The sequence below is a fragment of the Equus quagga genome, chromosome 3, assembly GCF_021613505.1.
Source record: "Equus quagga isolate Etosha38 chromosome 3, UCLA_HA_Equagga_1.0, whole genome shotgun sequence".
In the NCBI taxonomy this organism is placed as follows: domain Eukaryota; kingdom Metazoa; phylum Chordata; class Mammalia; order Perissodactyla; family Equidae; genus Equus; species Equus quagga.
In genome coordinates, this window is record NC_060269.1 from 141,966,925 (window position 1) to 141,993,423 (window position 26,499).

Sequence of the window (26,499 nt, forward strand, 5' to 3'; positions counted from 1 at the left end):
TCAGAGAGCACAAAAAGCTGGATTTATTGTTTCTGACAATGGCATAGTAACTTTTAGTTTGTTCCTAGCATCACAAATCCGAAATACAATTTCACTCAATTAAAAACATACACTCTGAAAAATGATTAGGTAGTTTTTAAAAAATTAATCATCATTTTTAGAATACCTTTAAAATCTTTGCCAAGCAAGCCATTAGTTTTATCTTAATAAGTCTCTGCATAAAATGAAAAGACAAAGCATACAAATTTCACTTTTAAATTTCATCCTTTGTTTCCTTTAAAAGATTTTCATCCATTCATTCAAAAATATTTTGAAGCCCCAAAGCTCACTTAAGACAGAATGAAGGCATTTTAGAGTATCTGAACTAAGCTTTGTCTTGACTGAACCGAAGCAAGAACTCTATCAGGGTCCTCGTGGGCCTCCCGGTCATGCCTTTACGCAGATACGGAATCTCATCTTTGTTAGTCATCACTCCTGCTATGTCTAAATGTGCCCACTTAGGATGAGTCACAAATTCCTTCAGGAACGCTGCAGCTGTACATGCTCCTGCAGATCTGAAGAGAAAGACAAAAATCATTAGTTAGCCCCATGAAAATGTGCACTGAACATTTCACTAAGATCCTCCATTCTTGCTAAGAAGCCTCTATGACCAGAGAGCAAAAGCCAAGCTTAGGAGATCTTATATTAAGTTAACACAGAAACCACTCTCAGAATATTCATTTTGAAACACAGCTTTAAGCAGTAAAGGATAAATTCTAGATTCCTTTTTCCCATGGTAATGAATTCCCATGCTGTCCATCTCTTTCTCTTACCATTTGCTTAAAATGACCTTTAGATTTGAAAACATGCAAAATTTTGAGAACCAGTTGGGAAATACCTTGAAAACTAAAGACATTAAATATTAGTGCTTATGAGCACTACATCAAAAGGAAATTGGATAGTTAAACCTTTTGTGAAAGGGGATAAAATTGAAAATGGCCATTTTGGCAACCAATGATGATTATAAAAATGTATTTTTACAGCTCATCTTACATACCTATACTTTCCAATGTTATTAACATCAGCAAGTTGGCAATCGACAACCTGTCTAGTATAATGGTCAAAGAGAGGCATCCTCCAGACGCGGTCCCCTGTTTCAATGCTGGCCTAAAGACAAAATAGGTACGATAGTTGGAAGACTGGATGAAGTAGGTTCTGGGTAAATTCACAGCACTGACATGTTTAATGCAGGGAGGAAAGAGCTGTTCTGACCTGTTACTCTAAAATGTGCCGCTGACCTTAGGAAGACCAGTTCCTAAGACAAGTTGTCCTCATCCATTCATACAATTACTTACACACTCACTCATTCATCTTTTACTGAATGTGTATGAAGCACCATCAGCTGTGGGGGATATAAAGAAATTTAGCATCTGAGCCATCAAAGGGCCCACAGGCGAGTGGGAGAAACAGAAACAGATTGTAACACACTGTGGTCAAAGATAAGAGCCAAAAGTGAAAAGTCAGGAAGCAGCAAGAGAAGCTGTTATTCTGAGACAAGAGTAGATGTCAGATAACTCAGCCAAGGGCTGACGGTGGCTGCCTCCAGGAAAGCAGACTGTAGACTCCTGACTGTTATTTAATTAAGGTTTATGCACATATAACTTTGAGTTTTTAAAGAAGTTTAAATTTAAGAAAGTCAAAACAAACAACGTTGTAGGTGCTATGATGGAAAGGACACTGGGTACATGACAGACCAGAGGAAGGGTCCCTCACCCAGCCTGGAAGGAGACAGCTGAGCCAAGTAGCACAGAGGTTGAGGGTAGGGCCTCACAAATGACCAGATGACAGACATGAGGGGAAGCAGTTTAGGCTAAAAAGGAAGTTTAGGACCTTAAACCAACATCAAGAATGTTCTCAGGGACATTTTGTTTGTTCCCCACTGGTGCAGAGTAAGCTCCCGTTAATTACTTGTTAAAGGGTGAGGGGCCAGACGGATGTATCTGGTAGCCAAGCGGGTACACAGGGTCTGGGCTCAGGAGAGAGACGGGAGTGATCAGCAGAGAAGTCCTAGCTGAAGCCATGGGAACAGATGAGCTTCCTGGTGACGGATGTGAAGGGTAAGAAGAGCATGTGGCCCAGGACCGTACACCAACCCAAGGTGGAGACAAAGGAAAAAGCCAGCAAAGGAGGCTGAAACAGAGGTCAGAAAAGACAGGAACCAGAAGAGATTATCACAGAAGCCAAGAGTGGGGTGTCACCAAGAGGTCAGTTACATGCTGCCTCTAGACAGGGTAAGCGAGGCAAATGGAGTCAGGTTATGGGGCTGAGTGAAAGCATGGCAGGTGGTGATGGGGGACTGCTGTTTGGAAGAGGTTGGCTGGCTGGGAAAGGGCATGGAGGAGGCACAGAGCACAGTGGTGGGAAGATGTCCTTATCACTACCCGTTAACAGACCAGGGCAAGCCCTGTTCACTCATGACACACATTCATTACGGGCCACTCCTTCCTTCACAAAGCTGTCCTCATAACCTTTTCCACCTCAGGGATTCTACCCAGTGGCCCTGGTATTTGTAAGTCATTTTCACATCACTCTGAAGCTACTGGGGGAGAGGAGGAATGTGGCATCATACCCATAATTTTAGAACATTTATAGAAAACCCAAAGCACACTGAATCAAATTTATTGAATTTTCAATTCAAAGGCAAAACTACAACATAAAAATCACTTTAACACAGGAGTTGAAGAAATATACTAAGGCTAGAATAATTTCATCATCTCCGTAATTTAGGTCTCTCTATATTATTCCTACCTCAAATAGTTTGTTCCATAGCCAGGATGAATTGGTGAAGACCCCAGCGGCCCCGGACCCCAACGCTATGTCCATGGCACCTGTAAGACACAACCCCTCAGGTCAGTGTTCAGTCTTTCCAGACACGACGGATTTCTCTGCTGCTCAAACCAAAACTTTAGCCTTAACCCTATTTTTGAGGTCTCCCTCATTTTCAAAAATAGATAAGCTTAGGAAATCCTTATTGTATACATTTAATATCTTTCTGTTTCTCAAGCTAGAATTCACCTTCAATTATTAAGGAAAATGCAAAAAAGGAACGAATATCAAATATCACCAATAATCTCATCCTAGTGATAACCATCACATATTTTTAGTATTTCCTTTCAGACTTCTAAACTTTTTTAAAAAACAATTAAGATCATACTGCATATGTCCAAGTATGTATTCTTCCTTTTATGTTTTAAACATTTATTCCTCTTTTATAAACAAATGTTTGAAAGTAGTTTTCATGATTTAAAAGTCCATTGGGTAGAGGTATCATAATTTACTTACTATTGGACTTTTAAGCATTCCTAATTTTTCAATATTTTTAATCATATCTCAGTAAGTATCTGCTACAAGACTTTGATGCCTTTAAAAAGAAATCTGTTATTATTTTATCACATTTATTTGTTTCATCATTTCCTTCTCTGACAAAGTTGTGTCCCATTGGCTGAGCTCTCTTTTAAAATTAACATATTTTTAAAAATCCCGATTTCCGGTCCTCTTGAGCACACATTCCTGAATGTGAGCCATCAGGTGCAACAGCATGGTGCTGCCTTCACTGGTTTTGGAATTATTTCCTGGCACGTTCATCTGCTATTTGCCTGGCCCCAGCTGTAAGCTCTGGGGCAGGGATCACATCTGACTCCTAAGCATGTACTTAGGGCCCAGCACACTGCCTGGCACATAGGAGCTCAGTATTTACCAAGAGGAAACAGCAAAACCCACTCTCATTCAGTGCAGCACTGGCACACTCATGTGGAACATCATCGGAGACACCACTGAAGTTGAGGGAAATGCTACAGTTTTCTCAAGATGGCACTTGCTACCCATTGTCATGTCCCAGTTGCTCCTTAATCCTTACCCATGGCTTGGCACGAACTGTTCGTTAGCATCTCCCCCAAGGAAAACTAAAACTTGAAGATAGTACTATATACACTGTTTTGTAAACATTTTTCTTCTAACAATATATAAAATTTCTATATCCTTCCATATGTTTGCAGTTGGGATTAGTGGCTGGATGACAACTGAATAATCCCCCCATGTTTGTGGATAAATATTTGCACACATCACTGATTTAAGAAATAAAGCTTAGAGTCATCATTTCATTTTGTTAATTTTGGTTCATCTCATGGACCACACACAGCACCATATGATTAAACTGACTCTTTCCTGGGGAGAGGAGCAGCACTTCTTCAGTGTAAGATAACTCTGTGCCATCAGGATGGTGACTGTACATTTTTTCCAAGAAGTCACAAGTGAATTAGATTAATAATTAGTTAACAGTAAGAAATTACAAACAGTTGACAATTTAAAAACAAATCACGATTTTGAGGTGGTGACCCATATGTAACAACCTGTGATTCTGCATGACATCCAGGCAACTTGGGTCTGTTTGGGTCATTTGTTCCTTCAGGTTTTGTTTTTGTTTTTGTTTTCTGAAGAAGATTGGCCCTAAGCTAACATCTGTTGCCAATCTTCCTCTTTTTTGCTTGAGGAAGATTGTCACTGAACTAACATCTGTGCCAATCTTCCTCTATTTTATGTGAGATGCCACCACAGCATAGCTTGGTGAGCAGTGCTAGGTCCACACTCGGGATCCAAACCTGCGAACCCCAGGCGTCAGAAGCAGAGAGCACGAACTTAACCACTACACCACCAGGCTGGCCCCTCCTTCAGGTTTTGTTACTTTTTACCTCCCAGTTCTCTCTCAAATCTATCTACTTCCCTCCACTGCTACTGCTACCATCATCATCTATCACCTGGGCTATGGTAAGAGCCTTTAAAAAAAACACTGTGGAAAATTTCAAATATACACAAAAGCAAAAAGAATAATACAATGAACACACAGGTACCCACTAGCCAGCACCAAAAATTCTCAACTCATGGGCAAACTTGTTTCATCTATACCCCCATGCCCAACAGATTATTTTGAAGCCAACTGAAAATACTGCAATATTCATCCTTAACACACACTTACAGATCCACAAGAGTCAACAGCCACACACCGTTCACCAGCCTGACTGGCTTGCCAGCATCACCCTGGCCCTTCTCCAGTGCATTCTGCATGCTGTCAGCCAGACACCTTTTCATGACACAAACATGATCTCATCGTCCCCATGCTTAAAACTCTTAGTTTTCTAAGAGTAGCTTCCTGCTGAATTTAGCTCCAGACAAAATCCCCTAACACAGCAAGGCCAGCCAGGGCCTGGCACCTAGCAGCATCGTGCGTCCCGGCAGCCTCACTGTGCTCTTCTCCATCCTGTTCCCTGCTGCCCCCACGGGCCCCAACCGTGCAGTGTGCTCTCCCCTGGGATGCTCTTCCTTCCTGCCTCCACCCAGAGATGCCTCCTCCTTCAGATGCCAGCCCAGGCGGCACTGTCAGACAAGATGCCTGACCACCTGGACCCACGAAATCCCCAAGTGCACAGGCTCCTCTGGACTCCTTTTAACTCTGCTTCTCTGTGCTTGTCACCTGCAACTTTAAATCTGTGCATGTGAGGATCTGCTGACTCTCCACCAGACACCTGTTCTCACTCACCTCTGTATCCCTAGCCACTAGCAGGAGTTAAAGACGTGCCAAGTGTGTCAACAGCCATTCATTTGGCACCCGTGATATACTGGGTACTATTGGCAGGGGCCGGTCAGTCACTGCTTATAGTCCACCATGTGATTGGGGGATACATCTCGTACTCATCAATACTTTATTTTTCAAGTTAGTGGTTTTTCCCATACTATTCACTTGTCCTCACAACATTCCTATCAAGCCCATAAGAGTCTTGCATCAGTGTTCAAATTTCTCATAGAAAAGATGAGCATTAACCTCAACCAAGAATATGATACCCTTTCTTAAAAGAACAGAAAATGACAGACATAAATATTTAATGTGATCCAACAGGGATCATGGCTCCAAAGATGGTTTCATCATATACTTTATAAAATAATCTATTGTCTACATAATTACAGAACCAGTCCCACCACCAATTTCAGAATTACCAATAGCAGAGGCCTACTTCCCATTTTCTTCTACAAGGCCCATTTGGAGCCATAAATTGAGGTGCTAACTGATCAGTGTTACCAGAATTGCTCCGAGTACAGCAGAAACATCAAAGCTCCTAGGAAGATGTTGTCCCCATTCTCGTTCCATCCTAAGTCACAACCATGCATTACAAAGATGAGGAGGGGTACCACGACTGAATGGCCATGCCCTATCCTGCCACTGCTCCTACAGCCTGGTACCGGCCTGCCTCGTAGGAGAGTAACATTGGTTCCGTGTCTGGCAGCCCAGGCACATCGACACGCATCATCTCCTTCAACCTTCACAGAAACTCCTCCCGTCAGTGAGGTGCCAGTATGTCCCTTTTACAGATGAGACAACTGAGGCCTTGGCTAAAGTCACATGCTATTAAGAGGCAGGACAAGTTTTAAAATCAGGTCTTCTATCTCTCAAGCCTGCCATGAACTCGGGGTTGGAAACTGTTTCTCAAGCTCCCCTCTGACCCCAGCCCCTGGAGCCAAGGAGGGGCTCAGCAGGTATCCGGGGAACTGAAGTGAACCATCGACAGCCTTCACCCAGGGCAACGGCTGGGCAGCCTGAAGGCTCCCCATGAGCTCGCCCTCAACACCTGCACCAATTTCCCCACCTTCTCAGACCCCCTTCGGACTGCAACAAAAAAGGCGGTGGGGGGGGGGCGCCCTGACTCCTCATTGACAGAAAGGGTGTACTCCCACCCACCTCACCACTGCACCCCAAACACCGACCTCAGCGCCTCCACCCTTCAGCTTAGAGTGTTTGCTGAACTGAACAGAGAGACCAAAGACCATGAAAATACTCTAACACTAGCTTAAAAAAACTCAGCAAAATAAATCTGTGCACCCTTGTTAGACCCACACAGAAGGGAAACATGAACCGATTTCCGCTCAGGTAAAGGCTCGCATGACCAGGGGAAGAACTAAAACCAGAGGACAGAAAATGCTCTGAATTTTAACCTTAAAAGAGGCAGAGACAGAATGAATCCCTAGAAAGAGAACTATTCGACGGAAGATTATGAACACTGGGTTTCTGCAATAAGGCAATGCTCGTTGTCACCCCTTTAGGAGTTCACTCGTTACTCTACCGAGCGGGGGTGTTCTGGCCTTCCTTCACCCGGCGTCTGCCACGTGTAGGCAGTGTATTAAAGAGGCTTTCCAAAAACTCGGTGAGGCACACAGACTTGTCCCCAGGTATTGATGCTCAGGGGGGTCAGGTAACTTGCCCAAGGCTGACCGACTAGTAAGTGGCACAGCTGGGTGTCACCCCCAGTTGGCCTAAAGCTCCTGTTTCATACCACACATGCACTGTGCTGCCTCTGTTCAATGAGGATCTTGCTACCTCCCCAAAATGTTTTGATTTCTTTATAATATCAAGTACAAAAAGTTCAGAAAATGCAGTGGGTGTCAGATACATTATGATTAATAAAAAACAACTACTGACTTTGGGATTTATCACTAATCTTTTCAGATCTGTACCACATAGTAATTGTACCAGAAAACATCTCTTAGTGTCATTTTTAGATGTCACTCTGGATGGGCTGATCTGACCTACTTGTTATTTCCTTTTTTAAAGGTATAGCCTGGAATTTTTTTTTTTAAAGATTGGCACCTGAGCTAACAACAGTTGCCAATCTTTTTTTTTTCTCTTGTCTTCTTCTCCCCAAAGGCCCCCCAAGTACATAGTTGTATATTCTACTTGTAGGTCCTTCTGGCTGTGCTATGTGGGACACGGCCTCAGCATGGCTTGATGGCCTTTGGTGCCAGGTCCAGGCTCAAGATTCGAGCCAGCGAAACCCTCGGCCTCAAAGCGTGTGTGCAAACTTAACCACTCGGTCCCTTGGCCGGCCCCTAGCCTGGAATGTTTTAAAACAACAAACCTAATATTCAAAACAGCTTACAAATGCAGAGCATTTCCTTTGGAGAAAGATCTTTGAATGTAAATGGAGCAAGCCAAATTCAGTAAAATGCCCTGAATACAATGTGTGCACTCTATGCCAACAGATAAGACTTTCTTCAAACAAAAGCAGGAAAAGCATACTGTGTCACCTGTTAGGGTGGCGGCATTGATGATGACCTGTGGGTTAAAGGTGTGCGCGTAACAGAGTGCGTCGGCCAGTATGAGCCTCCCCTCGGCATCGGTGTTATCAACCTGGAGAGGAGGATCAAAAAGAAAAAGGTAAGATAAAAGATAATACAAGTAATGAATATCAAAACTAGATATTCATGACAACGTTCAATTTAAAAGTGAGAAAAAGCTAGTGTGATGTCTGTCATTGAGTATCAAAAACATACTTCAATTAGAATAGGAATATATTTAATCTGAAGAGCAAATATAATTTAATAATCTCTGAACTAGAGCTGCTGACTGAATGCTAATGACTTTGGAAGCTGAAATAAATAGAAAATGTCTGATCCATTTTACCAACAAGTTTAAACAGAGTGGGGAAAAATGTCAAGATTTCTGAAAACAAACAGGCTAGAGTTTAAGAAAGTTACAGCGAAGTGACAGCCTGGAGCTCCAGACACAAGAACTCTTGCAACTTCAGCAACTCTACCTATCCTACAGTCCCTTCTCTTAACTAGAGGTCCAATCAGTATGGGCAGCCTGCGTGCATGCACGTGCCCCAGGAGTGAGAGTCCATGACTCAGGACAGTGTTTTCCACCTGAGCACCCAAATGGAAAAATTTAACCACAGCACAGGTGTATCCAGAAAACTGAGCACACTTCTACCGCTTTGCCCTGCTCTGCAGGGCTGGCTACAAATTCGTGGTAATTTGCGTGTACAGCATACAGGAAGTAGGAGGAACAATAAGAAAGGCATTCTTAAAATCCCCATAAAGAAATACTTTTGACTTTGCATGAAAAGCTACTTGCAATAAAGATGCCGTCCTCCCCTACATGGAGCCTGTGCTCTGCACTCATTCAAGGTGTGTTCACGTAGCTACTCTGAGATTCCTGGGGCTCCAAATACCAGAACGGGGAGGGCTGTGTCTTCCGCTTACAAACCTGTATCGTCTTCCCGTTCCTGGCTCTAACGACATCCCCAGGCTTGCTGGCCTTACCGCTGGGCATATTTTCACAAAGAGGGGCCAAACCTGTTGGAAAATAATATACGAAGAAACATGGGATGTGCTGGGTCCAAATATGCCACCCCTGGAACAGAGGCCACCAGTGGGCCATCAGAAGCATGCCGGTCACAGAGATCACCTTAATCAAGAGATCAAACTGAGCATCACCAATGAGCCAAGTGAAATTCTGTACATCAGCAACAGGGAGTACATGTCACCCATGCAACACTCTTACCAAAGAGGTCTAACCTGATTCCATCACAAAGAAACAACCAAATAAACCCAAATCACGGAACATCACAAGACAAGCCTAGATGCAGGAATAGGGTTCTAATTAAAGAAAACTAAAGAGACACAGCAACCACACGCAATGTGTGATCTTTGACTGGCTCCCCAATTTAAAAAATAAATAGAAATAAGTATTTGTGCATGCGTAGCCACATATATAAAAGGAACACTTTTTTAGACAACCGGGAAGTTTGAATTAGGTTACTATACCACTCGTTGGAAATGATAATGGTACTGTCATTACACAGAATGTTCTTGTTCTTAGGAGACACATGCTAAAGTACTTATGGATGACACGTCATGATGTCTACAACCTACTTTCAAATAATTTAGCAAAAAAGGACTATGACTGTAAAGGCGCGGAGGGGGACACATGTCAGCTAGACCTGGATTCCAAGTCTACCTTCCCATGCAATGGGTGTGATACTGGACAAGCCCTTCAACCTAAGTCTCCCCCCACTCGCACATTCCTCTGAAACACCCCCAGCATGGTGTCTGGCATCCCGAATGACACAAAGAGCTGCACGTACTGAGCACTTTTCCAGTCCCAGGCATTTTCTGAGTATCATGCCATTGAATCGGCCACAACCCCTATGAGGTAATCACTAAACGAGCTGGCAATGCCCTTCAACCCTGACTACTGAGCATTTTTCACTGGAGTAAACCACGAACTCGACATTATGTGCCCCTGACTGCTAACCACTTTTTGTGGAAGTACAACAAATCAATTCTAGCTACAGCCCACAATTGCAAAACACATTGAACTCGATCAGTTCAGACTAGAAAACATTTAGCTAAACAGCTGCTGCTTGATGAAAAGCTATTTAAAAACCGTTTCCTGATCTTTTCAGGGTAGAGAAAGTCATGTTTGTTATCTCAGTTCTACCATGTGAGTGGATTCCAGAAGCTCTCCAACACACACTCCCTTGCCCACTCACCTACGATGTTGATGGGCAGACCGAGTTTGGCAGCAGACACGATGGCTGAACATATAGTGGCAGCTCCTCCCATGTCGGCCCTCATGAGGTCCATATTTGCAGAAGGCTTGATGGAGATGCCACCACTGGGGGGAAAAGGACACTGTGCAATATTGATACCAAAGAAGAAAGCCAAAATCACTTTCTTAAAAAAGAACATATAAGCTGAGGGTTAACTGCCACATAAAAGCACCATTTACCTGGCAAAGAAAACGCAAATTTCTAAATTGAGAATCTGAATAATTTCAATATTTTAAAAGACAATGCTGCAGTCTTTATAAAAATATAGGTGAGTGTCTTAGCTCATTTTATTTCTATTTGAATGAAATTTAAGCCGTGCCACTGGAAACGTCACTACATCATACAATCAGTGCTGTTCAAATTCCATCTCTGTATTAGCTCATTATCTCCTGACCCCTACCCAGATTTGTCTTCTCAGCAAATTTTACGAATCGATCAACTTACTGAATCTAAAGGTCATAAACTATTAAGGGAAGCCGACAAGCTCATGGAAGACTGGGAGGATCCCTCTCCACCCAGAGAAGGACAGAGGGAGAACAATTTCCTCCGACGTCCCCAAGGTGTGGGAAATCCTGCTGATGGCAAGGGGAAGGAAGCTGGGGCTGCCCCGCAGCATTTGGAGATGGCGCTCAACCACAGGAGCTGAAAAGGGTTTCAATCAGCAAGAAACCCACCTTCTACCCCAAAGCAGGCTTCCATAAGTACCTGCTGACTTTCCTGCTTCTGGTTTGTAAGAACCTAGAAGTGACTTGCTTCACAGGCCTACAAAGCCAGCAGCTTCGGCTTTGAGTTTTAGTCGAGCTCTGCTGCTGACTTGCCCTGGTGACTCTGGAGAATCTACTCCCTGCCTGGGGTCTGCTTTCCTTAGAAATCAGATCCTAATTCTCACTCACCTCAGAAGCACTTGGTAATTAGATGGCTGTCATTTACACCCAGAATTAAAGACTATCCAGGGGCTCAGAATAAGAAAAGAAAGATACTCTTGGTCCAGGAAGTCCAAGGATAACCCCTGGAGGGGGTGAAGGGAGCATGCTGGTGCAGGAGGTTGTCCCTCTGTCCACTAGCCACATCCATCGCAAGACCCTTTCTGCTCTGGGAGTTCCACTCTATTCAGAAGACCATCGTTCCAAAGTAACCATTGTCAAAGATCAGCAGTTATCTTTGCTCACCTTTTAGACCTCTCTCGAATCCACCTATTTCTTTTCTACTACATCCATCCTAGTTGAGGCTCCCACCATCTGTCATTCAGATGTTTGCCATGGCTCATGTATATTCAGGTCTCCTATATCAGTTTTACTCCCTTTATTTCATTACCCACACGACTACCAAATTTTCACCAAAAAAAAAAAATCTATCTCAATCTATCTCAATCAAAAATCTATCTCAATCAAATCCTAGTAGGCTTTGTTTATGTGTGTAAAACACGGCAAGCAGATTCTAAAACTGATATGCAAATGTAAAGCACACAGCCAAAGCAATTTTGAAAAAGAAGAGCAAAGCTGGAGGGCTCCTATTACTAAATTTCAAGACAAAGCTGTAGTCATCAAAACGTCCGGTCACAAAGTCCTGGTGGTGGGACACAGAGTCCAGAGAAAGACCCACAATTATATGGTCAACTGATTTAACAAGAGTGCCAAGGCAGTTCAGTGGGGAAAGGACAGTGTTTTCAACAGATTTTGCTGAAACAAATGGATACCCAAATAGAAAAGAAAAAAGCCTCAATGCTTTTCACAGCATACACCGAAATTCAAAACAGATCATAGCCTTAAAAGCTAAAACCATAAGACTTACAAAAGAAAACACAGACCCTGGCACTGGCAATAATTTCTTAAACAGGGCAAAAAAAGCATGAACTATAAAATTAAGTTGATGAGCTACACTTCATCAAAATTAAAAACTTCTCTTTGAAAGACACCACTCAAAAAAACGAAAAGGCGAGACTCAGAGTGGGGAGAAAATATTTTCAACATATCTATTTGGTGAAGGACTTATATCTAGAATATATTAAAAAAAAAAAACTTTGTAACTCAGTAAAACAAACACTCCTATAAAAAAGGACAAAAGATTTGAACAGACGTTTCACTAAAGAAGATATACCAATGGCCACTAAGCACATTGAAAAACGTGCAACATCATTAGTCAGAGAAATGCCAAATAAACCTCAAAGAGATGCCACTACACACTCACGGGAATGGCTAGAATTAGACTGACAATACCAAAGAGAATCCTCGTACACCGATGGTGGGAATGCAAAATGGCATACCCACTTAAAAAGTTTGCTAATTTCTTATAAAGTTAAACATGCCATTATCATACAAGTCAGTCACTCCTTTCTTCCGTATTTACCCAAGAGAAAGACAAACAGATATCCACACAAAGGTCTGTAGATGATCTTGGCTTTATTACTAATAATCCGTAACTGGAAACAACCCAAATTTCCATCAACGGATGAATGGATAAAGAAGTTCTGATTATTTCCATACAATGGAATACTACTCAGTGATAAAAAGAACAAATTACTGATATGACCAACAACATGGATAAATTCCTAAGATATTATGCTGAAAGAAAGAAGCCAAACATGAAAGATTCCATGCATATGAATTTCTGTAGTAAAAACCAATCTAGAGTAACAGAAAGATGACGGTTGTCTGAGGCAGGAGGTGGGGAAGGAATGACTGCAGAAAGGCACAAGGGAGCTTTTGGGGGCCAAGGAAATGTTCTATTTTCATGATGGTGGTGGCTGTCATATGGGTGCCTGTATTTGTTAAAACTCACTGAACTGAACACTTGAGGGTAAATTTTATCTAACCTAGTTTTTTTGTCAAGTAATCCTTTTTTAAGTCTCACACTTAATTAGCAACCCTGATGCTAGTATTCAGTAGCACACGCTTTCCATGGGAAATACTGACCTATACCATCGTTTCCAACTCGGCTTCTCCTTGGTTCAAATAACCAGAAAGAGTTTCCAATTCTAAGGAATACTTACGGTTTAATAAGATCAATGGGAGCTAGACTGGTCAGCTAAAAAGAGTAAGCTGAAGCAAGCCAAGGGAAGGACAGCATAATCCAAATAGCTGGGCCCCCACTATCCACATGGGAACGGTTTAATATCCACAGAGGAGAATCAAAGTGTGTGCCGGAAAGAGTTTAAGACATTTTCAAAAAAGACCTGAGTTTGACCTCTGACTCTATTTACTAGTTATGGGGCTTTAACAAATTACTTAACCCCTCACAGTCACAGTTTCCTGACCTAGGAATTTCCTCAATGCCCTGCTCCTAGCGGTAAGATCAGGGCTGATATATTTAAGATGCCTAATAGAGTCTCTGACACATGTTCAGCACTTTATAAGTGGCAGCTTAATACATTTAAAGTCACAAGTAAGATTTGACCAAACACCATGCTTGTGAAGCAAACTACAGCCATGTGTCGCAGAACGACAGAGATACCACGGACATGTTGTAAGAAACGCATCATTAGGTGATTTCGTTATCGTGTAAACATCAGAGTGTACTAAAGAGGAACAAAATCTGCCACCCTGAAATGTAACTCTTTAACATGAGGATTATTTGAGGCTGATTATTTTTAAGAAGCAAAACACAGTTTCTGTTGTTTCCTCCCCCTTAACCACCTAAAAGAATTCAGATAAAAAAACTTGCCTCAGGAAGCGAGCTATCACCTTGGCATAGCATGAACTGGGTGGTGGACAGGGAGGAACCTACAGAAGCCTGTTTATTGGGCTCCCCTCTGTTCTTGTTTCTGTGGGGCCAAACGCTTGTTTCCCAAACCTACCTATGTTTCCTTTTCACCTACTCTGAATTGCCTTCCTTCCCTGTGAAGTCCCTGACTCTCCCCAACCCCAACATCTTCTGTCTTTAGCTGACGACGGTATTTAAAGTAAGGGCTTCGGCCATTAGGGCGAGTTACTCAGTTTTCCTGGATTTCTCCCATGTATACATGTTATTAAACTTTTATTTGTGTTTCTCCTGTTAATCCGTCTCATGTCAATTTAATCCTTAGACCGGCCAGAAAAACTTAGAAGGGTAAAAGAAAACTTCTTCCTCCCCTCAGTACTTACACAATCCAAATGGTATAGCCTACTACACACCTAGGCTAAATGGTACTAAGCTTATAGGACCACCATCGCTGACCAAAACGTTGTGATGCAGCACACTGACTGTTTACACCAAATGATACAAGTGCACACAAAGCATTCACCCAAATACAAAGCACAGATATAATAAAGAAGTACCTGTCAAAGGTAATTCCCTTCCCAACAAACACCAGGGGTGGTTCACTTGCATCGGGGCTGCCTCTGTAGTGAATTTCCAAGAAGACTGGAGGTTCATCCGATCCTGTGGCCACACTAAGGAAGGATCCCATTTCCTGTTCCTCGATCCAAGACTTGGGTCTATGAGGCAGAAAGGGAAACAAGTAAACACACTTTGTTGTCTCTATTTCAGAACAACTTAGAAAAGCTCATCCGTGTGTAAAAAAGTGTAACATACAAGCACTTAAAATATAGACAAGTTAAGCCTTCAATTATCCCGTCCCATCCGCCCTCTGGACATTCTTGGGACAGTCACCTGATTCTGAGCCTACTTCTTCATCTATAAAATGAGGTCAATGATACCTCCATCAGAAGATTATGTAAAGAATTACCAAGAGAATCCACACATGGAACGTAATGTAATGTCAGGCGATAGTGCACAGTCAGTAAATAATTATGACTTGATTTTTTTCCCTAACGTACTTAGATATTTCTAAAGTTTTAATTTAAAGATGAAATTAGCAAGGCTCTGAGACCATAAAGGGTTCTTAGAGATACTTAAGGGGTCCACTGTTTTATTTTTGGTATTTCTAAAAGAGCAAAATAAAAAAACATGAAAACAAACCACCAAACCACCAGCAAAACAACCAACAAAACTACACTCCACTGATTGGGCTAAAATATCCTATTTCTTGGCTTTTTCAGAATTGCTGGACTTCGATCTTTTCAATGTTGTCATGCTATTTCTCACAGTTTCAATTGCAGTTTGAGCTATCTGATTGAAGCAGGAAAGCTAATTAGTATGTAATAAACACAGGATCAATGGGGTAATTTAATGGGAATAGTCCTCGGTGCCAACAGAAAACAAATGCCGTATCCCTATTCATTCTAGACTGGGGGTACAAAAGGGCTTTGTATGGATTTCTGGCCACAGTAACTAGGCCAGGAGAGAAGTCCTACACTCCTCCAGACAGACGAGCAATAACCATATTCAAGGAATGCTCCTCCTGCACTTGCCTATCCATTTCTTAGAACTATTAAACAAGGATTGCATCATGGAGAGATGGCCACCAAACTTCAGAAGGAAAAGAATATAAAAATGGAAGATAGAACGATTTTAAAAATCACTTCAAAGGAAGTAAGGCTGTATGACGTGGGTATTTTTAATCATAAACTCACTACTGGGTGTTTTATTAAAGTCCTGCCCATCTGGAAGTAGTGTCTGTATTTCTTCCATCTGTACCCACCTACACTGGAGCAGGGCTGGCGCAGCTGTCTCGGTTTAATGGGTTACACTCCTCCCACCTGACACACATCGTCTCTGGCCGAACCGTCCCTTTGCTCAGCCACAGGCCTCGCAGTTTCCCAAGGAGCGGCTGCACGTGTGCTTCTGCATCTGAAATGCCCTGCCCCACTTTCTTGGTCTGTTAACTTATAAGTAAACTTCCAGACTCTGCCTAGGCACCATTTTTGTTAGCAGGCCTTTTCAACTCTTCCACAATCCTCCTCGCCTCTCTCCTCCTGCAGCATCCTCTGCCCACCCCATTTACCTGTCTATTCCTTCCTACAAGGTCCTCGCTTCTCTGAGAACAAGGACCACCGCCATCCATCCTTGTATGCCAAACTCCCAGGCACACAGGAGTTGCTGTCACTGATGTGTAAGCCCACGCCACAACTTGCCAACACAAAGTGGCTCCAGCGTCTCCTCAAACAAGGAATAATCTCTGCTAAGACACCTTTATAGAGTCTAAACACTGCTACCAGTTAAATATATGCTAATCATTCCAAAAACATTATCAAGCTCAAAGTGCTGTGTTTTCTGTAGATGACACATTTTTCTTCACTCTGTCTAGACCATAGAGGTTCTCCTGAAAAATGTGAGCTCTAACCACAATTAGGTACTGATGAATTCTCTTAAATCCTTGAGAAACAACTTGGAAGAATTCTTTAAATAAACATCTGTTGATTTATTTTAATTATAAATCCCCAAATGCTCAGAGTCGGTTTCCTTAAAGGGTTACTGAGCGATCCCAAGATGGTAACGGAACCTGGAGGGGCAGGCTTTTGCGTCCAACAGCCTAGCTGCCGACCGCGACACCTGAGGACTGTCTGAGAACACCAGCTCTGGCATCTAGCTCACGTAATCTACGAGGCAGAGATTCTCAAACCATGCCAAGCTAGGCGTGCTGTGTTCTCCACTTGTGTCAAGAAAAGATAAGAAGAATTTATCAGAACAAAATGCAGTTCCTCAAAAATTAAAGAGTTACCATTTGATCCAACAATTCAACTCCTAGGTACATACCTAAGAGACATGAAAACATACATCAACACAAGAACGTGTACCCTAATGCTCACTGCAGCATTACTCACAGGATCCAAAAGGTAGAAACAACCTAAATGTCCATCAACTGATGGCTGGGGTGGAGGGAAAGGAGGAGTGACTGCTAATGAGTACAAGGTTTCTTTCTGGGGTGAAGAAAATGTTCTAAAATTGATTGTAGCAATGGTAGCACAACTCTGAATATACTGGAAATCACTGAATTGTATCCTTTACATGGGTGAATTGTATGGTGTGTGAATTACATTTCAATAAAGCTATTATAAAACACACACACACACACACATGCCCCATGTAGTCTGAAGCCATGGCACTCTCTCAAAAAGAAAGGAAAGATATGATGGAAAGAACTTGAAATTGAGCCCTTATCCCAGCTTAGGTGTGGCTGCTGGCGGGTCTCGTCTCAGCTCCCTGGTCTCAAGTTACTCCTCTGAATAGCAAGGGAGCTGGATTTTTTTAGGACCTCTAAGGCTCCTCCGGCTGTGACATCCTATGAGTCTATGACACAGTCCTGAATTACCTGATGTGGACCTCTGTTTTACTACTAGCACTTGTAAGATTCTTCTCAATAATTTTGGCAAATTTGGTTGGCGTCATCTCGTTGGCTGGAGCCTCCATCAAGCGGCGTGCCAAGTTCTGCCCGGAAGCAAAGAGGAATCCTTTCTGCCAGGCCTCCTGATCCCCGCTGGTGGAAGAAAGCACAGCGTCACTGTCACAACCTCTCCAGAACACTGACCACATCACAGCTAAAAGGGGCTCTTACCTTATAAAAACAAAAGAGGACTACAAGTGAAAAACGATGGGCACGTGGGAGCTGGATTCATTCTTTGTGATCTGACCCAGATGGCAGACAGTAGGGTGTGAAGAGCTAGAGAACATGGCCCCCACTGAGCCAAGCTGGAGGAGATCCTGGCCAGCATTTCACTTCAGAACCCTCATCTGTGTAAAAAGGGTTGCACTGATGGGTCTTGGAAGCACTAAATTCACCACACAAATTAATGGAAAGGTTCCCACAGAAAGACCCGTTTCGGCCTCCTTCACTACTCCAGGAATGATGCAGCCCCAGTGCTAACGGTAGAGCGAGCGTCCCGTAACACGCCTGATGTGGAAGTCAAGGCCTTTCTGCCTTCTTTTTGCCTGAGTCAGGCTCTACACTCCAACCCACCAGAGGGCAAGGATCACCTTTAGGAGAGAAAGGAGAAAGGCATGTGCTTCACGATCCTAGCTCTCCTTCTGCACAACAGGAATTAACACGGCCAGTGTAGCAATGGAGAAAATAACAACTCAGTGTTTAGAGGGTTTACCCTGTGCCACACACTTAACAGGATCTGTCTTTTGATCATCATAACAGCCCTATGAAATGAGAATGACAACTCAACTAAACAAGTGAAGAAAATGAAGCACAGAGAGATTTCCGTCACTTAACCGAGGTCACCCAGTGAGTACGTGGTTGAGCCAGGATGGAAAGCCAGGCTGACTGGTCACAGAGCCCTCATTCTTAACCACTACATCACAGCTGCCAACCAGCAGGCTGTGCCAAGACCCCCCACTGTCCCCACAGCACCACTTCCTGAAGGTCTCACACTGACTGTTGATGACAGCAGGGATCTCGTCTCCTAGAACCCGGAACAGGGCTGGAATGGAGGGGGTGCTCAACAAATGTGCTGAAGGATGAGTGTCCCTACTAGATCTTGAGGGCAAAGACCATAGCCCTGCCTCTGTGCCTCTCTGGCCCGTAGCATGGTGCCAGCAGATGCTGGTTAAATGGAAATTATCGGGATCAAATCCTGCTGGGACCTGTCTGTCATCTTGCTCTCTCCTCCTTCAGGCAGCCAACTTGGTTTGGCTTCCCAGTTACCAGCAGTAACCCAGTAACCGGTAGGGAGTCACAGGGGAACATGCATATGATGAAAGCTGGGAGCAGAATGTGGGGACAGTTATACTCCTAAAGTGGCTAAGGCGATGGGGAGGTCAGAGACAAGCCATGCCAGAGACTGGGAAGCAGGCAGCTTATATCCAAGAGGCCCCTCTGTGAGAATGCCAGGGAATGCAACCCTGATCTTGGTTTCGTTCCCTCACCTTCCATGGAGCTTCGCCGATACGACCACCTTCTTTTTCTGCTTGAGGTCGTCATACTCATAGAGACCTAGCACTGCTCCTTCCGCAGCTGCCTGGGCATCTCCACAGGGATCCACCTCCACAGAACAGAGCTCCAGGTCCTGAACCTGCCTGCATCCCGCTTCAAAAGGACAGAGGAACCAGAAAATCAGGGTCAGTCAGAGACAACACAAATAGCAGAAGGCAGAGGCATGGTGTGGTGGGCTGGGGAAACAACAGGGCTTGGGTTCAAATCTCGGCTCTGACACTTGACCATTCTGAGCCCCCATTTCCTCTTAGTGAAGTGAGGATGTACACACACCTCACAGGTAGCGCGAGGACAGACTGATGGATAACATGACTGACTGGGCTAGCTCCTCGCAGAGTGGGCCCTCAGAAGGGCCTGCTATTATAAGGATTACTTCTGAAACTCTAAGATCTCCTGATGAAGCTTCCAACCACCAAGGTTTACCAAATTAAAAATGACAGAGAAATGATGACACTGAAATGATATTTAAGGAACTGAGCAAAGTCCATTATTAGCCCAGCATTTTATTAAGATCAGGTCAGTAAAAACGCCCAAATAAGAGTTAAGAAATAATCACTCAACATGAACACTGAAAGTAAATTTAACAAACAGGCATGATATATCCAGGGCCAAAGATCAGTCAAACAAGCTAATTATCAACACCTCAGCAATGTTTTCAAAGTATCTTTAACCACATCCTCTGCAGCGCGGGCTTCGTCCTGCTGCTCAGCTCTGAAGGGACCCAATGGCATGTACCTCAATGTTTACACCATCCAAGTGACAAAGTGGCACAGGCACACACCTTTGGCAACTAGTGACAGAAAAGCACTCCACACTTGGCATCCATTTTCTCTGATTTCTAAATATGACGACTCCATGTGATTTAAAAGTTGGGCAACACTGGGGTTGCATTACAAAAAGAAAAGATCCACACCTTAGAACTTTCTGATAAAATAGAGCTCTAAGGTCAATACTGCAAGAGTGAACAAAGGGTTGCGAAACCTCCAAACAGAAGCTAAAGACATATAAAAATAAAGTTCCATGAACTAACCTTCCATATCTAACATAAGGCCAAGCACGTTGCGTAAGGGAAATGGACTAGTTGTTAAGACGAGACACTTCTGTGTGTACGTGGGAGGGGTGGTGATGGTAAGAAGATAAAGAGAGGGGGACACAGACAATCTTAAAGCGTAGATCCTTAGGAATCATTATCAATATTAAACTTCAAAAGTAAAGTAACCTGCAACAGCAGCTCTGATGTTTTCTTTGCCTTCATGCCAGTTTTCCAGGTCATCAACTCCGGCTGCTTTTTTGCCAAGGCCAACCAGCACCACGCTGGGGAAGTCCTGTCTCGCAAACACACAAAATCAGCTGCTTATGTCTTTAAAGCTTTCACTTCCAGCAGGAAATGGAACATGAGCTCCCCCACAACTACCTGAACAGGGCAAAATCACTGGGAAAATTTGGTTGTTGGGTTTTTTTTAGCCCTGTATGTTGGTAAAATTTTATAACGTGTGTGTTTGAAAGGTAGAGTGAGAATAATCCTGCAAGTAATTCTCCTATGTAAGACAGTGCCACAACTATGGCCATTGAACAAGAAAGCCTGTAGACTGACTACAAGAGAGGCAGGACTTTTTGACAGCAACTTGCCTCTTTTCAATCTTAAATAATACTTATGCCTTAATACTGTGATAAGAGTATACCTACAATCTGATACCAAGTTTTCTGCACGACTATGCAGCCATAGTACTTGGCACGTTGTAGATGCTTAATAAGGGTTTGCCGAATAAACCTTATCATCATCTCATACCTCATGCAGACCATAAAAGGTTCGGGTTTTGCCTGCCTTTAGAGGTGGTCCAGATCTGAAACAAGAGGAAATAATTGTTTTGAAAATTAGTTTGCTGTGGGGGCTGGCCCCATGGCCGAGTGGTTAAGTTTGCGTGCTCTGCTGCAGGCAGCCCAGTGTTTCGTTGGTTCTAATCCTGGGCACGGACATGGCACTGTTCATCAAACCTTGCTGAGGCAGCATCCCACATGCCACGACTGGAAGGACCCACAACGAAGAATATACAACTATGTACTGGAGGGCTTTGGGGAGAAAAAGGAAAAAAAATAGAATCTTTAAAAAAAAAATTAGTTTGCTCTGCTCCCTTGAGAGGTGACACATACATACCGTTAGCATGATTGTAATACTTTGCTGCTTCTGTGAATTTGCTGCATTTACGTTTTTATCAAAAAACAGAATTCTCTCAGGCCAGATTTCTCAGATGCAGCACTTCTAATTCTAGCTCAAAAGCTATTTAGCAAACTTCCAGATTAGTTTTAATACAAACTTATTTGAAAACAAATGTGGAAAGCAATGCCATGGATGGGTAACCCGTGACTGCAGAGGAGAGCGGAGCACCAGATGAGGGCTCACCTGAATCTTAAATCTTTCTAATAAAAGACACAACTAATCAAAGTGGCTGACTTGACTGCAGTGTGCTCAGCTGGGAGGGTGTTTGTGGGGGCTTATCTACAGAGGAGATACTGGGCAATTTCCAAACAAAACAGGTGGCAGTGCACAACTAGAGCGAGAGGACAGGATGCCCTGGCGCTGAAGCTGATAGTTATCAGTCGAGAAGGCCAGCTTGTTCTGCACTCCACCAAGGTAACTTTTGGATTAATGAGTTAGTCAAGCACTTGAGTAGGCTGTCTACTGGTGAAAGATTGGTAACTGAGAGGGGATGCAAATTGTTATCCAACGATGACATAATTACTATACTTACTACATTGTATCTATTAGATTCTAATCGGTTATCTATAATCTGAATAATATGTAGTTGCAGTGGCTTATGCTGATACTTCTGTTTCTGCCAAATGTGGTCTGCAGCTCAGAAGGACTTGGAAAAACCAGTTTCTCTACCTTCACCAGACCCTGGCTAATCCAAGAGTGGTCAAAATCTCAGGCCTCGCCCAGATTTACTGAAGTAGAATCTGCATTCTGACTCCGTCCCCTGGCAATTCACGTGTACTTTAAGATTTGAGAAGCTCTTGAAACTCAAGGCATGGAATGAAAGGAGAATGCCTCCTAGGCTGTTTTGAACTAGTCCACGGAGATGCTTTCCCCAAAAAGTGAAGGGGAGTTAAAGAAGGTAGAGAGGCTGGTGGGAAGGCAGGCGGGTAGGACGAGGGTGGGGAGAAGTGAACTCGAGCCAGGAGGGTGGGCTGAGGAAATCGGGTGCTTTCACAAAAAGTTTATGAACTGGTTGAAGTGGCCTGACTTCCCAGAAGTGTACACCCACTCATACTGAAACACAAAGTGTCAAAATGTACCCCAGAGATACATACTTTCACTTTCATTGAGAAGATCTTGGCCAGCTTACTTCATACTTCCCTGAATTTTCATCTACTAACAATAAAGCAGAGAAAAAATATTCTCTTTCTATTTCAGGGCATTTAAAAAACTGGAACCCACAGATGAATACTTACATGTTCAACATTTCTCTCAGCTTTCCACACACCAATTTATCAAAATTCTCTCCTGCACTTGTAAACTGTGGCACAACATCTTCTTTTTCTTTGGCATAGACTCCCAAAACAAGGCCCTGAGAACAAGCAAAAACAGTGACTATAATTAGAGCAGACCCTAGAGGGACTCAAGGGTCCCCAAATTGCAGAAGGGGCAAATAATTCCACCAAAATCATGTCCCTCTTTGAAGACAGAAGAAGAAAGCCCAAAAAGAAGCAGGTGCTGGACAGTCCGCTACCTTCACATCCCACCTAAATGTTCCAAATTTCTGCCAAAGCAAACCTGAAATGACTATCTGTCGTGAGTCCTCAGGGTCCCTCACAAGGAAAGGCTTTCACAACATAAAGGAGGCTTCCTTCACTTTCACAGAAAGAGCAGAATGGTGTTTTAAGAAAGCAAATCCAATTGTAACCAAGTTAGACCTCAAAGAGGTTCAGAACATGCCGCCCCAAAATATGCCACGATGGCTTAGTGATTACTTTGAGCTGAAGGCACATGAGAAGCAGCAGGTGCAGGAAGGGCTCTAACCTCCCACTTTCTACCCAAAAGCAGGTCATAAAATTTCCCAGGAGAAAGGTGTTCTCCCTATACCAGGAAGAGAACATCCTTATCACCGGGGACTGGGACTCCACACCAAAATGGACTTGTACAAACCAACCCACTAAAATAACCCTTAGCTTCTATTAGTGTCCTCCAGACACGTCCAAGTTACTATCTCACAATTTACTGCTCCTAGCCAAGCCCCCTTGTCTTCTCACATCCCCACAAGTGATCGGCCTCTGTTTAAAAAGGCATACAAGCTTTTGGGTCTAAATGTTTCTTTGGGTCTTTATTTTCCTTTAGAAGATTCCCATGTACAAAGAAAAGTATCAAGTGAAATGTGCATGCTTTTCTCCTGTTAATCTGTCTTATGTCCAGCTAATTCTCAGGCCCAGCCACAGAATCTGGGAGAGTAGAAAGAAGTTTTCCCTCTTCTTACAACCTTCAAATGCAAATCTCAGATCCTCTCGAATGCCACATCAGTAAAGCCAATGGCTGCACTTGCCAATGATGCTAAGAACTCTGGCTAACCCACAGGCTGAAAGAGAAAAAAAGGAGGCAACTTCACAGAGAGGGGCAGGAGCAGAGCACTCTGCCCAGCACTTAGTGGCTCACCCCTCAGCCAACTAAATAAGGAAGAAATCACTCTTTGCCTTTGCACAGCAACTTATCACTTCAAAAACGTTTTCTGCCTTAGGGCAACTCTGTGAGGTGGAAAGAATGTGTAGTCTTCTGCCTGCCTGACAGTTAAGGAAACTGAAACCTGGTCTGACATATTAGTCGCTATGCCACAGAACTGAGAGAGAATTCTGATGCCTTCCTTCACAGTCCTTTGTCTTTTCCACAAAATCACACTGGTACTTAGACCAAATGGTGTCCTTTCTCTCTTTTTCATCAAAGAAAATAGGCTTTCTTGGCATTGGTGACTTTTCCAGCTTCTAACTTTCCTACGGCTGCCCATTGCCCGGGATTCCATGGAACCAAGCAGGGAACTGAGCAGCAAGGACACGCTGTTACCTGGGTAATGTTGCACCATCTCGGAAAGAGCACTGGACAGGAGTCTGGTCCCTCCACCTTCTGTGATATGGCGGGAGGCCCGAGCTCAAGCCCTATCTAGAACATTCCTTGCCAAGGACAGTCATTTCTTTCTGGTCCTCAAGCGTGATTCCCAAGCCTGTGCTCCTTCCACTGAGCCACTCCGCTTTCCAGATCCTCCCCATCCCAACAGTGACCTTCTTCACAATATTTTGGAGCTCAACTAGGTGAAGGCTTTTCCTCTGGAAGACATTCTCTTTGTAATCTCACAAAGAGATTAGGTCTCTCTGCAAAGCCCTTTTCCCTAAAGAGACATTATTGTTCTCTAGAAACCCTTTCAGGCAATTTATTCCTGGGGGCCCTGTGTTTTCCTGGCCTTCCACTTCGGCATGGGGAGAGAGGGAGCTGTGGAGCCCGGGGCCCGTGACTGGCCGACTTTGGGACCTTTAAGGACATTTCACCTCACCGAACACTGGCACCGTCCTTCCCTGGGTTACTAGGAGGACTAAACAAAATCATAAAATAAGGGCACGGCACAGAGTGGGAGCGCAGGAAATGCTAGCTATAGCGATTATTCTCTCGCGCCCGGAGTTCGGATCCTAGCTGGCACTCTTAGAAAAGAAGGATGAAAGCGCACCCGCGGCAGGCAGCCGGCTGGAGAATGCTCGGGGGAGATCTGCGGCCCCGCGCCGCCCGCCCCTGCCAAAGCCCAGCTCTGCAAAGACAAGGAATTTCTCTTTTGAGCCGATTTTTGCAACTTGGCCCAGGAGCCCGGGACACGCGGCCTCGACCCGCCCCCGAAGCCCTTGTCGCCCGCGGGCAGGACTCCTGAAGCCAGCCCCCGGAGCCAGCCCCGGCCTCTCACCTTCGTCATGTCTGCGGTGGCGAGACCCCGTCCCCAGAAACGCTTCACCCCGAGACGTCGGACGGCTACTCGCCCGGCAGCCGGAAGAGGCAGCAAGAACATCTTGTCAGCTCTGCCCCCTGCACCGCCCTCCCGGAGCACGTGGCGCCTGGGGGGCGGGCGCGCGCCTGGGGGCGGGGCTTTCGGGGACGGCGGGCGCGCGCCTGGGGGGCGGGGCTTTCGGGGACGGCGGGCGCGCGCCTGGGGGCGGGGCTTTCGGGGACAGCGGGCGTGCGCCCTGGGGGCGGGGCCGGCGCCGGGCAGTTTGGCAGGCAGGCGCCACGGGCGCGGCGGGCGGGCACCTGGGGGCGGGGCTTTCGGGTGCGTGTCGGCGCGCGCGGGGGGGCTCGGGAGCGAGCGAGCGTGCGTGCGCCTCGGGGACTGGGCGGGGCGGGCACGCGCCAGCGGGCAGGGCCGTGCCGGGATGGGCTCGCGGCTGTTGCGAGGTTCACGGCCGCCCAGAGTGCGCGTGCACGTGCAGACCAGGGCGAAGAGGCGGGGCTCTCGGACGAGCGCGCCAGTCGGGGGCGGAGTTGCGGTTTTGACGTACCCCGAGGGGCGGGGATGGAGAGCTGGCGCCGGGGAGCTCGGGAGGTAGGAGGATGCTTGTGGATTTACAGCGGAGATCTAACTGGGTAGTGAGGACGCTCCCACCGAGTTATTTTTATTCCTATCCCTTTTTTTGAACTTCCATTTGGTCTCAGGTTGCAACGCTGTAAGGCAGTTAGCCCAAATACTATTTTTAAAAATAGGAGATTTGTGAAGACTGCTCAATGCTTTAATATATTTTTCTTTTTTAAAGGGTTTTAAATTTTTTTGTAAAAAAATGCACGGTTGAACGCAAGTAGGGATACGAAAACCATCCTTAACGTTACGCTCGTATCTGATCCTAATTTTAGCTGAATCTTTGATTTTAGCTTGGGGTGCAGGGTGGATGGGGATGGGGTGCGGAGCACACTGACTGAAGTACTCAGTCTCCACCGTGATCTCACTGGCAGGAAGGACTGTCTATTTCGCTCTCCAAGGGCTGGACACAGAGCACACATTTGATGGTCCCATCTCAAAGGCTGGGCAAGTTGGGCATGGTAGGTCCGCTCTTACCTCCATCTCCTTTATATAAAGCGGAGATGCGTCATAAACTCAGAAAATTCACCAAAATTTATCTATATTCACTTCAAGAGAGAAATCTTTTTATTCACTTTATTGCTCCTTTCTTCCTCCAACAAGATCAAGCTGCAGCTTCCACAACCCAAAGATGGAGTGCCAAAACCTGTCCCCCAACCCTGTGGAAGGGGGGCTTTGTGAGCTTCAAAGGTGACCGTGGTGTGGAGCTGTAAGTTACACTTGTCACTGT

At 44.6% G+C, this 26,499-nt stretch overlaps 1 protein-coding gene across 1 annotated transcript; it reads right to left on the reverse strand.

Annotated features, from left to right (window-relative positions):
- Nucleotides 1-25,254, reverse strand: LAP3 (leucine aminopeptidase 3). The gene is made up of 13 exons (XM_046656690.1): nucleotides 25,107-25,254; nucleotides 22,627-22,742; nucleotides 20,963-21,017; nucleotides 20,393-20,498; nucleotides 19,107-19,266; nucleotides 17,548-17,712; nucleotides 14,672-14,830; nucleotides 10,359-10,483; nucleotides 9,071-9,159; nucleotides 8,110-8,212; nucleotides 2,788-2,867; nucleotides 1,037-1,146; nucleotides 1-554 (listed from the first exon to the last, which is right to left on the reverse strand). Exons 1-13 carry the CDS (start codon nucleotides 25,206-25,208, stop codon nucleotides 365-367), a joined length of 1,560 nt encoding a protein of 519 aa, XP_046512646.1. The 5' UTR covers nucleotides 25,209-25,254; the 3' UTR covers nucleotides 1-364.
- Nucleotides 25,255-26,499: the final 1,245 nt, after the last annotated feature.